Here is a 13397-nt window from a genome sequence, read left to right on the forward strand (position 1 = left end):
TAGCTTAAGTGGCTAAAGCACTCGACCGGATATTGAGGGATCTGGGTTCGAGTCCCAGTCAAGGCGAATGATTTTTACGCTCTGAAATTGTTGCATTAAAATGCACATTAGCGGATGACTCCGTTAAAAGTTACTGTTGCGGCATCTCCCGCAGTTTCTTTGGAATTTGTCAAAGTGAAAACACCATACGTGTTTAAAGTTGGCTTTTAACCTCGTGGACAGTGGCGCCTCGCGCACGACTACGAATGCATGTGACATTGTATGTACGGTATTTCGTCATAACATCTAGTTCCTTTAAAAGCCCCAAAATTTCAGAGTTTAAGAGGACGCCTCGGTAGCTTAAGTGGCTAAAGCACTCGACCGGATATTGAGGGATCTGGGTTCGAGTCCCAGTCAAGGCGAATGATTTTTACGCTCTGAAATTGTTGCATTAAAGCTTTTTACTCATGCAAAAATTATGGATATTTCAAACTCAAACCCCATGCATTACTTACAATTTAAATTGAAAATGGCCTATTCAAGCTAAATATTGAAAAAAATTACATCAAAGAACAGACCCCTTTGCTGAAAGTAATTCATTTCATCACGCTGACAAGATTATGAAAATTGTGCATGTCAAACAAATATTCATATTGGAAATAATTTTTAAAAATATAACCAAAGGCAACAAATATACTACCCAATTGGATGCCCAGGAGCATGAACTCAACAAGTTTATTCCCCTAATTTTTTGCTTTAAAACACTATGTAATGCAATTGAGTGATAGATCCTGGAGGGAAACTAGTCCCCAATTAGGACTGAGCCCCCAACTGTGTATTACTCAAGAAAGTACACAGTAAAATAAGTCGAGTCAATTTAGAATTGGGAACTAGATTGCCAAGTTTAGTGTGGGCATGTGGAAAAGTAGATAATGTGAAAGTAGAAATGAACAGGAAGTTATCAGATACCCGAGCGTTAAATGAAAACAAACTTTTGGAGAGGAAGCTACACGATAATTCTCACAGGATTGGTAAGTGGAAATACAGGTGTAGATATAATACTGTAGAATATTATTTCAATGAGAGTGAAGATCTTCCTGCTTTCCAAATGGAGAAATTTATGTAAGGCATCTTCAGCAATGAAACCAGCAGATCAATGGCATAGAGTTATAAATACAATGGTATGGAGGGGGACAAATCACACTGATGTCGTGCAACCCACAAATCAACCAAATCATGTCTCCACAGTATGCTAGAACGATATCCTGTTAACAATTCCTTAATGAAATATTTCCTTCAAGACCTAACTCTTAATGAATGAATAGAAAGGGTTGGCTATTATTTTATAATCTAGGAGGGGTAATTAGAAGCTCAAAGATTATATGAAAGACTTGAACAACCTGATAAATATGACCAAGTATTACAGTGATACAGGAAATAATTCTAGCCTTATATTACAATATAACGGGAAACCACCTCAATTATCATTCCCTAGAAAAATATGATGGACAATAGAGATATTTTGAGTCCTGGCAACCACGGGGCCCGGCCCAATCGGCCGTGTGTCGTGCCCGGCAGCGGGGGAGGCAAGGCTTCTGCGGTCGTCATCCCACGAAACCCTTGCAAGGGAAAACCAGCAGCAGCAGGACAGAAGACGCAGGAGAAGAAGACCAAATTAGTTAGAATAGGAACGTGGAATGTTAGGACAATGATGAGGGCAGGGAAATTGGAGAATGTTAAGCGAGAGATGGAAAGGGGAAATATAGATATTTTAGGTCTATGCGAGGTGAGATGGAAAGATAGCGGGGATTACTGGAGTGATAAGTATAGAATAATATACAGCGGTGGGGACGAGAGCCAACGAGGGGTTGCCATAGTATTAAATGAAGAGGTAGGAAGAAGCGTAGTCAACATAGAGCAGGAAACGGATAGAATACTACTAGTGGAGATAAAAGCAGAACCGACGAACTTAGTTATTATTCAGGTATACATGCCACCGAGCAACCATAAGGAAGAAGAGGTCGATAGGATATACGATCAGTTAGAGGACATGATCGCGTGTGTTCCTGCGGGGAAACATATGATAGTGATGGGGGATTGGAATGCGACGGTAGGCAAAGGAAGAGATGGTGATGAGGTGGGGGACTACGGTTTAGGCACGAGGAATGACCGCGGGGAGAAAGCAGTTGAGTTCTGCAGGAGACAGGGCTTAGTCATCACCAACACTTGGTTTAGACACCACAAAAGACGCAGGTATACATGGAAAATGCCAGGCGACTCAGGAAGATATCAGCTAGATTATATCCTGGTTAGACACAGGTTTAGGAACAGTGTGATAAATTCCCACAGTTTCCCGGGAGCGGATGCGGACTCAGACCACAATTTAGTTGTTATGAAATGTAGCGTACGTTTCAAAAAGATAAGGCAGGGGCGGCGAGTTAGAAAATGGAATGTAGACGCATTAAATGGGTTGAAAAGGAAGGAATACAAACAGGCGGTAGAGAAAATCATGGAGGATGGTAAAGGGCTTAAAACTATCGAAGAAAAATGGGAAATGATCAAGAAAGGGTTGTCTAAAGCCGCAAAAGACACTATTGGAACCGTTAACGCTATAAGGACTAGGAAACCATGGGTCACGGATGAGATGATTACAAAGATGGATGAGCGGCGAAAATGGAAGAATGTAAATACAGAATTAGGCAAAATAAAGTACAAAAAATTAAACAATACATTGAGGCGGGCAACAAATAAAGCAACAGAAGCATGGTGGAAGACGCAGTGCGAGGATATGGAAAGTCTGCAGAGGAAGGGTGAAATCGGAGCGCTGTACAGCAAAGTTAAATCGTTATCGGGAAGTAAGAAAGGAAGAGCTATGCTAACAGTTAGAGGTAAGGCGGGTAAGGTAATAGTTGACGCAGGAATGATCCAAGAGAGATGGAAGGAGTATATAGAAGAACTGTATAGTAAAGAACTCAGGCCAACAAAGTTAGACATTGAAAAAGAAAATGACGTAGAGGAAGACAGCTTAGGTCCAGGCATACTAGACAATGAGATAGAAAGGGCATTAAGGGAGATGAAACTAAATAAGGCCGTGGGGGTAGATAACATTCCCGTGGAACTTTTAAAATGCTTAGGAAAATGTGGGAGGAAGAGGCTATATGGGCTGATCCGTAGTATTTATGAGGAGGGAATCTGGCCTGAAGACTTTGTGAGATCAGTTTTAGTTCCTATTCCGAAAAAGGTAAAGGCCACGTCATTTGAGGACTATAGGACAATTAGTTTGATATCCCATGCAGCTAAAGTTGTTCTCAGGATCATAAACAAAAGGATAGAGAGTAGGGAAAATGATTACTTAGGGGATGATCAGTTTGGGTTTAGGAAGGGGAGAGGTACGCGTGATGCTATTGCAGTAATGAGATTATTAATCCAGAGGAATATAGAACACAACCAGGAGGTATTTGCCTGTTTCGTAGATTTCGAAAAAGCGTTTGATAGAGTGAATTGGGAAAAACTAATGAGTATTCTGCAGAAAATAGGAATAGATTGGAGGGAAAGGAGGCTAATCCGCAACCTGTACTTGTCTCAGACTGCTCAGGTGCGGGTGGGAAACGGGGAGTCAGGATGGGCAGTGTTAGGAAGGGGTGTAAGGCAGGGTTGCCCATTATCACCGTTGCTGTTCAACCTGTATGCAGAGGAAATGATCAAAGAGGCATGGGAAGAACTCGAGGTAGGAATGAAAGTGGGCGGGGAATTCGTAAAATCAGTTAGGTTTGCTGATGACCAAGCTTTAGTTTGTCAGTCAGCCAAGGGGCTGCAAGCATTGCTGAGTGAATTGGAAATTCAGTGCGACAGGTATGGGATGAGAATCAATATTAATAAAACAAAGGTTATGCGATTTTCTAGAAAGAAAAAGGCCAAGCTTAACATTAAAATAGGAGGGCAAAACCTAGAGCAGGTAGAACAGTTTACGTATCTAGGTAGTGTTTTGGACCAACACGGTCAAAGTAGTAGGGACGTAAGGAGAAGAATTGCGCTAGGCAAAGAGGCTTTCACGAGGAGGAGGGAGTTGATGACGGGGACTTTGAGTAAGGATGTTAAGAAAAGACTCGTAAAAACTTTGATATGGAGCGTAGCTATGTACGGCACGGAAACGTGGTCATTGAAGCAGGAGGATAGACGTAGATTGGAGGCTTTTGAAATGTGGTTGTGGAGAAGAATGGAGAAGGTGAAATGGACAGAGAAGAAAACAAATGAGGAATTACTTGGTATGGTGGGCGAAGAGAGGGGTTTGTTGGGAGCAATCCTATGGAGGCAGGAAAAGTGGATGAAGGGGGTGTTGACCGGCAGTGGGATGTTGAAGACTGTGATAGAGGGTAGAATGTTGGGCAAAAGAGGAAAGGGAAGGAACAGGATAGGGATGTAGGACGGGATGAAGGGAGGAAGAAAGTACTCAGAGGTGAAGAGGGACCTGATATAGAGTAGGATGATGGATTTTGTGTTTTGTTAGGAGTAATAAAATATCTGTTTGGTGGTTAGTTGTGTCCATCCAAAAACCTACCTTAACCGGTAGATTACCTTAAAAAAAAAAATTACAATATATCTTCTACATCTACATAATATCCCGCAAGCCGCTGCAAGGGCGTGTGGTAGGGGGTGTTAGGTCACCACCCATGAAAGAGAACAATACCACATGCAAAAACAACATGGAAAACTACACCTACAATAGCGAACACATTCGTGCTAAAATCCCTTCATCCAACCCTCATGCAAACACAAATACCATAAACCAACAAAAAACCGCACCCCAGGATGCGGCACGAAAGCCATCCTACAACATGCAAGTCAGGACACAACAAGCAAGAATGCGAAACTCCACAACTACATGAACATGCAACACAAAACGCTCTCGCCCCCAAGGAGACTGTGGAAGGCAGGGATTGTGAATGGGCGGGTCCCCCATGGAGAGGGACGAAGGATTGAAGGGGAGACTTAAAAACAGATGAACAAAACACTAATGAGGTCATTCAGAAAGAATGGGTTATGATAACAAAACACATGAGGTTAGTGAAAGGGCATGCAATTGAGTAGAACTAATCATTCCCTAGATGCTGAGGGTGGCAAGTGGAATTTTTGCTATCTATAACCCTGCAGTTCCTATCCCGTATTGTCTGTGGGAAGAAGGAGTCCTTGAGTCTGCTAGTTCTGGCATCTATTTCCCAAATTTTATATGCATGATCCAAGTGACCAATGTATGTAGGGGTGTGAATAATTTGCGAAACCTCAGAGCTAAAACATGCAGATCTGAATTTATTTAGAAATTCCAATCTTGCATTGAATCTTCTCTCTTCTAATGATTCCCACCTCAACTCCAAAAGTATTTCAGTGCGGCTTTTCGTTTTATCATAAGAATTTTTAACAAAACGGGCTCCCCAGCATTGAACCTTCTCAATTTCCCAAATGAGGCCTTTTTCCCTCAGATCCCATAAGCTACATGTGTATTCTAAATGAGGCCTTACAACAGCGTGGTCCTTGACCTTCGAGTCACTTTTGCCGACAATGTGTCTAATAAATCCCAATTTTTTATATGCTTGCCCGCAGACTAACGTATGTGAGTCCCCCAAGTTATGTCTTTTGTGAATGTAACACCTAGGTATTTTACCGTATCAACTACTACTAGGTCAACTACAGCTAATTTGTAAGCAAATCCAGTTTATCTTTTAAAGAAATTTACCACCGAACATTTATGATAATTTAATGACAATCCCCATTTAGAACACCATTTAGTAATGCAATCTAAATCCTGTGCTAGAATAAAATGATCCTCATCTCCAGATATCTCCTGATAGATCACCATGTCATCCATGAACATCCTAATCTTACTTTTCACTTTGCGCTTCAAATCATTAACAAAAATCAAGAAAAGCAACTGCCTGATTACACTTCCCTGAGGTACCCCCGAGGTGACTTATATGCTGTCTGAACTAGCGCCATCAAGGACTACCCTCTGTTCCCACTCTGATGGAAAGTCTTCAACCCAATTTATTGCGGCCTTGTTTATACCCGCGACCTTTAATTTATGAATGAGTTTACCATAGGGAACCTTATCAAATGCCTTTTGAAAATCTAAAAAGATTGCATCTACTTGCCTACCTCTCTCACCCAATAACAGTAATTCGTGCGTAAATAATCCTAATTGGGTTTCACATGAGTGGGTTTCCCTGAGTCCATGTTAATTGTCACTTAAAAAGTTAATGTTATCAAGGTGTCTCATTATTGAACTAACAATTATGTGCTCTAAGATTTTGCAACAGATAGAAGTGAGAGATATAGGTCTGTAATTACTGGGATCCTCTCTGTCACCACTTTTAAAAATAGGCGTTATTTGCACAGTTTTCCAATTCTTAGGGACTTCGCACTCTGTGAGGGGTTTGTTAAATTTAAATTCAAGGTACGGAGCAATGTTTGGAGCTAAATGTTTTATCACCCTAGCTGGTATATTTTCGGGACCCGGGGATTTGTTGGTTTTAATCTCATTAAGCAATTTTAGAATTCTTTGTTGGTCAGCTATTATTTTTTCCATAGGTTGAGTATGTATTGTTTCTTGGAGATATGCGGTGGCAACATCGTTCGTGAAAACGCTTTGGAAGAATGAAGGATGTTAGCTTTACCCTCACTGTCTGTATGAATTATATTGTTACAATCCCTTAAGCAAGCCACGGTTTGTTTACTCCCATGTACTTCCCTAACATATGACCAGAAAGCTTTAGGGACAGCGTCCAAATACTCGCAAAGTATTTTGCATTTAAATTCTAGTAAGGCACAACGTAATTGTCTTGGTTTCAATTTAAGAGGATCTATACTTTTCCCATAATTGCTTAATCTCCGAGGATGATGTGTTCATGCCTGCCCTCTTTACCTTAGAGTGCAACATTCTCTGCTTTCGAAGGGCTTTTCTGATGTCTTTGTTGTACCACCTGGGGTCGAGATTTGCTTTAATGTATTTTATAGGGATGAAATCTGTGATATCTTTTTGTATAATATTGACAAATTGTGCCCAATTTCCTACCACGGTGGCATGACTGAAGCGGGTTCCTTAATATCTTGTTGTGCGCAAGGCTACAACAAGATATTTAAGAAAATTGACTGGTTGACAAGGATTTGAGGATTCTCTTATCTCCTAGTAAAATCCTCAATCTAAATAATGCAAAACCAACATGTTGTCACAAGGGGCGTTTCACGACACAAAAGGTATCGGGGAAGGTCACATTAAATATGCCGAGTCTTACCAAAACAATCGTGTATTATACAACATCAGTCATATTACACCATCTACATAAGCATAAGCAATTGAGTATTATGGATGGCTAGACCCTTGGTAACCTAACTTGAGAACGGACAATATTAGCATGGCAGAACATTGCCTAGGACAAGATAAAGACAGGATGAGCGCGGTCACAAAACTCTTAACCCAGGCAGAGCCCTCATTCAAAGGTAAGGTCCAAGGAGGCATGCAGAAGCAGCAAACGCTGTCACAGACACTAACACAGGCAAGGCCCTCATCTTCGGAATGTAAGGGATAGAGGCAGGGTGGATGCAGTCAAGAAACTTAACCAAGGCAGGGCCCTCGTCCATTGGAGAGAGAGCTATAGGACACACTGTCACCGCAAGCGCAACACAGCCAAAGCATTGTGTCCTACCGGTCACCATCAGATAACCAACTGACTGCTTTTCGTCCCGCGACCAGGGCTTTTATACCCAACTTAGGAGCTAGGGAAGGGATACTATGTCACATACTTGTGACAATGTTTAACAGAACTACCCAAAAGTAAAATGATACAGAACACCAATGATGTACATGGGAACCTAATACCCTCTGCCATAGGCCCTCATGGTGTATCATAGGGTAAGATGTAGATGAAATTACATTGATAGTCATCTTAAGTTTTAGTGGATATATACACCTTCAATAATATGACAAATAGCAAAGCTAATTTCTCATGCATTGCTAAATTGATTTCCACAATCACAGCATCGTAATTTGGAATTTACAAAATTTATAAGTTTACATTTTAGAGCAAAACTAGGTACTTAATCCTTATTCCTTCTTGAGGTGCTTTGTGTAGAGCACTGAATTAGTACGCTGTCTGTTGGATGGGATTTTAAGCTGTAGACCCCTTGGTGCCTTTTATTAAGAGTAGGCTAATGCCAACATGGTTTCTTGCCACCCTTCCTCCTTTCCCATCCATCCCTGATGGCGCAAATGGCCTTAGCTGTCTATTACCTCCTCTAAATCTACTACTACTACTAACTAAGTACTTATGTAATTCTTTCATGCTAAAGCATGCAAATATTACTTACCATTTAATTCCAGAGGACCAGATACTGTTTTCACATAATTCCATTCTTCTGTGCTTAAATCATTGAAGCTTTCCAACACTGTCATGTCTGACTTTATGTTAAGTAAGTCAAATTCTTTTTTACCAGTTACTGTCACAGTTTCATCAGGCTGCAACTGGAGTACATCAAGCTTCCCTTTTGACACTGATATCCCATTGAAATCATCCACAACATAAAGATGTTTCACAGTTAAAGGAGCATTAAAGTCCAATTCCCCATCAATATTATATTCTGACCCATGGGTTTTCACAAAATCTTTTTCCAAATCATAACCAGAAATGAGTCCGAGTTTAAAATTCTCGCATGTTAATTTCTCAAATCTCCACTGGCCTAAAAGGGAATGTCACATTAAATGATAAACTGAACATTACCAACTAACCAGACACTTTATGGTAAACCCATACTCACCAATTAAAGTTTGATCACCACACACTTTCAAAGTAGAATTCACAATGGATTCTAAATCCACACCATTGAAATGTCCATCAATTTTCATATCAAAAACTTGAACATTTTTCAGCACAGTTGGTTTATATATGTCATGGTAACCTTTCACTTTTACTGTGTCATGAAAGAACTTACTAGCATTCACATTGTTTAGGGATTCTGCATCCAAATTGTTAACTGAGGCACTACGTACAGAAATGGACCCTGGGAAAAGATGGCATTGCCATGAATATGAACAAGCTATCCAATCAAAACATTTTAGCAAGTTATTACCTTTTAAAATAAGATTTCAAAATTTCAATAATTTGGGATCAGCCTTCTCAAATCAAAACTTAATCACTCTTAACTCTGCAGTAAAGTAAACCTTTTTCAGTCTTTCTTTATTTAATTAAGATACCAAGGAATTTGATGAAAGAAATTTGCTTTTTTACTCAACATTCAAAGATAAAGTTACTGAAAATATTAATAATTTAATGTGTAACCATCTTTAAGTTAAAGTATAAAAACTTCATACCATTCACTTTTGCTTTCATTTAAAGTGGGCCTTGGAGGGTTTAGAGATTTTAATCCTGCCCAATAAAATCGCAAAAAAATTCAACAACCTTAATTATCACCATCACTCTCTCATTTACTGCTAACATTTAATTCTTGATTTTTCTTGATCTGCTTTTTAATGAAATACTTGGTCCCTTACCCTCAATTTGATGTTCTCTAAAGAATTTTTTCATACATGTTTGATGACAAATCTTTGGACTACATAAGAGATGTACAAAATGTTTACCATGAATCTGTATAAGATTGAAAACACACCTAATTAATACTAATCACCCCATTTTTCCCAGAGAATAATACCCTTCATAAATACCTCCACCTTGACCCTTATGAATGTATATTCATCCACAAAATTATCTATATGTTCAATTCAGACATAGGTCCCACTGCAGACCCCTTCTCCGAATTATTTTCACGAATATAACCTGTTCTGAATCCCCTCTTCTCTCCATCCCTTCCTCTACCTCCCCCATCCTTTTCTGCTTAATTCCCTTGCTAAGTTTGGCAATAATTTTGTTATTCCCTTAAGCTTACTGAAGACAGCCATAAAAACAGCATGGAGATGACCTCTTTCTCCCTATCCTTTCACCTTTTACTTAAAACAATTTTTATCCCTCAAAACCTCCCCTCCCTCTACTCTCCTTTTGTACCACCAACACTACCACCTGTTGTCTAATGCCATCCAAATGTAAGCGGAAGTGCTAATCAACAAAAATGTGCAAAATCAAAGAAAAACAATTTTTCAACGCCTCGCCATTTTATTCAATCCTTAAATTTTTAGAAAAGGAGAGGCGTCCTTCTAATGCATGTGTTAATTTCCTTAGATATGACATGCTTTTTTTGCGTTTATTTATTGTTGTGTGTTTATTTTTCACTTTTATGCTTCACTTGCATTTGAATTTAGTCATGGATGTGGCCCTTCATTGATAAAATCCCAAATTAATGATAATATTTCTTGTCTGAAATTGAAAGCCACTACAGATTGCAATACAGTCAGTGACCTAATTAAAGTGAAATCAGTTAGTCGATACAGCAAAAAAATCAAATGGAAAAATAAATTGGAATCCTCTTTTTAAAAAGACTAGAGGGACCCATGCATTTCTTAGGATTTAGCTTAACCACAAGGCTAATAAAAACATAACCAATAGTAAATGATACGTATTTATTAGGATGGATATACTTAAATTAATTAAGTATGGATGGATGTTTGGAAAGAAAACTAATATTTAAAACAGAAGGTTAATATAACGAGCATTTGATAGAGGATAGTCAAAACAGCATCTAGCGTGTGATACCAGGCAGACTCACCATCTAGTGATTGGTCTTGATCATTGAGCAGAACAGTACGCGAGCTAAATGGCAATCCATCAACATTTCCATAAACTGAAATCCCATCAAACAGGGTGGCTGCACCTTCTAACTGCAAGATCCCAGATATGTGAGCATCTTTGGACCGTCCCACTAGAGTTGTGATTGGTTTGCCATTGAAATATTGTGGTCCAGCTTGAAATGACTCTACTGTCACTTTTGAAAAAGTCATACTTTCATTGGATACCAGACCATCAGTTAGATAAACAATGTTATGCAGAAAATTATCAACATGTTCACCATTTAATTTTGAGACATAAGCATTTTCAAACTTGCAATTTAAGCATGCCATGGAAAGGTTTTCAAATTTTATTGAACCTGTAAAAGAAAAAAAATTCAGAAAAAAACTGCACTAGAAATGGAGTCGTTTTGTTGAAAATGGGCCTCAAGACAGTTTCATCAAAGCTGCCAAGGAAGCAGGAGACAACTTGGTCATTAGAATTGAAAATGTATGCAAAATCGAGATTATAACATATTCCAGATTGTAATTAAAAAAAAATACCTCTTTGGAAAGATAAGTTCTTGATATAAGTAATTACACCTCACCTTGAAAATGGTTTTCTCCAGATGACTTCATTGAATTCTCGATAGAAGTTCTAATAGTTTCCAATTCATTTGACAGGTACTTCATATTGTTTGTATAATTATTTAATTCAAAGATCAAGTCCTCATTCATTAATATATTGTCCCCTATTTTCATCTGCAAAATTAAACATAAGTAAATCAGAATATGAAATAAACATTTGAAAATGAATGACGGCACTTAAAACTGAAGAAGCATTGGACACTTTACTGACCAAACCTGTAGTTAAATGTGAACAGGCATTATTTGCTGAGTGAACAAATGCTGTAAGACAAAATGAGTACCACTTCCCTTCATTAAAACACTTTCCATCTCATACCTGTACACTAGTTGAATATTCAAAATGTAGAGCTGTGACGAACTGCTGCAGTTTCAATGTAGGGAATTTTTTTGCTTACTTAATAATGCCTTAGTCTTTACTTTAATGTAAAGTCAGGAAAATAATATCAGTGTAATCATTATACTTTTTTACTCTATTCAATACTGAACAAAACTAACTTAAAAGCACCAACTGCTCTTATTTTTCACTCAATAGCACTACCAAAAATTTCAGTATAGCACTAATTGATGTTTCATTCTTAAAATGAAAAAATTGAAAAATAGTTAATACTTCCCTGGGGTGTATTCTATTAATGTCAAGATAATTCACAAAAATCCACTAAAATCTCATTTTAGTTATAATATTTAGCATAATTTTTCTGTGGCAAGAAACTTATTTAAAAAACCTTTTTATGCTGATTGTATAATATAGGGAATGGTAGAATATGCATACAATTTGGCCACACTTTAACCCCCTATTCACACACACACTCTGGTGAATAGAGTTATGAAGGCAGTCAGCATGAAGTTCTATATGCAAAATTTCTGTGCATTTAATTATAGGAACAAATATGGATGTGAATGAACACAATGAATTAACCCGAAAGATTACTTACTGTACTCGTTTCTAACTTCTGAATGCTTGCATCTTCAATGAGCAAATCCCCATTAATATTTATCGTTTCATCATCCTCCTTAGGTGATGATTTTATCCTTTGCAGTAAATCATCAAGATCATCAGCATGAACTTTATCCATCATACTCTCACACCAATTATGCAAGTCTGAATGAAATTCTTTAAGGTCATATTTTGGTTTGAATTTTAAATTAAATATATCAGCATCACCAGGCTGCTTATTTTTATTGGCTACAGCTGAGGGAGTAATAACAGACAAAAAAAATTTAATTCTATGAAAAAATTTAAGAAAATGGTTCGACTACCTAGAATAACTAAACACATGAACATTCTTTAAATTTACCAATTTTATGGAATTTACAATTAAAGATTACATTAAATTTTCACCAGTCAAAGTATTATCGACCAGTGATACAAACCTAAAACTGATCCTCCACCGAATGTAAAGGACCTCATTGAAGATATTCCTGGTCCCAAGGATTCAGCAGAGTACTGAACTCCTGTCTCTACAAAACGCCAGCCATCATATTGGAAGGTTTTTATGCCATATATGTAAGTAGCAATCAGTACTAACTCCCCACGTGGACCCTAAACAAATAATAGACATTAAATATAGAAATTGTTCTCTCTAAGAAGTGCAAGTGCATACAATACATCCATGATCTACATTAAATATACATCTTTTAAGAGAAATGATTATAATGTTTAATAGTCAAAGTTATGAGAGTTAATAGCACTCTTGCTGTTGATTCCCTTGAGTTTGCTCACTCAAGAGAAAATTACCAAACAAAAATCATAATGATCCTTATTCCTAAAAATAAAGGTATGCAATTTGCCACAACTGAAATTATTTACAGCCCAAGTTTTGGAATGTACATCTTTAGGTGAATAAAGTGGTAACAATTACGTACCAACCCATATGTACCATATTTATCGTTGAGAAGGAGGGAGGAATGATTATATGCTTGGAATTCCCAAGTAAAGGCTAAGGTAAGGCAAAGTAGTTAGGGGAAGGGTATAGAGGGGGGATGTATTACCTATATAGGAAGGTTGCATAGAAAACATCTAATAACATTGGGGGCTAGCACTTTTTCTTATCTCCTATCTCAAGGGAGA

General features: G+C 38.1%; 1 protein-coding gene across 1 annotated transcript in view; it reads right to left on the minus strand.

Annotated features, from left to right (window-relative positions):
* Positions 1-10915, minus strand: part of LOC139697959 (uncharacterized) — a 33042-nt gene extending 22127 nt beyond the window's left edge. Inside the window, exons 1-3 of the mRNA XM_071596815.1 lie at positions 10684-10915; positions 8785-9027; positions 8338-8706 (exon numbers count right to left, since the gene is read on the minus strand). Of these exons, the coding sequence (XP_071452916.1) occupies positions 8338-8706; positions 8785-9027; positions 10684-10915 (844 nt within the window). The remainder of the gene's footprint in view (positions 1-8337; positions 8707-8784; positions 9028-10683) is intronic.
* Between the last annotated feature and the right edge of the window lie 2482 nt (positions 10916-13397).

This window comes from Hetaerina americana, unplaced genomic scaffold, assembly GCF_022747635.1.
Source record: "Hetaerina americana unplaced genomic scaffold, ioHetAmer1.1.p SCAF_8, whole genome shotgun sequence".
In the NCBI taxonomy this organism is placed as follows: domain Eukaryota; kingdom Metazoa; phylum Arthropoda; class Insecta; order Odonata; family Calopterygidae; genus Hetaerina; species Hetaerina americana.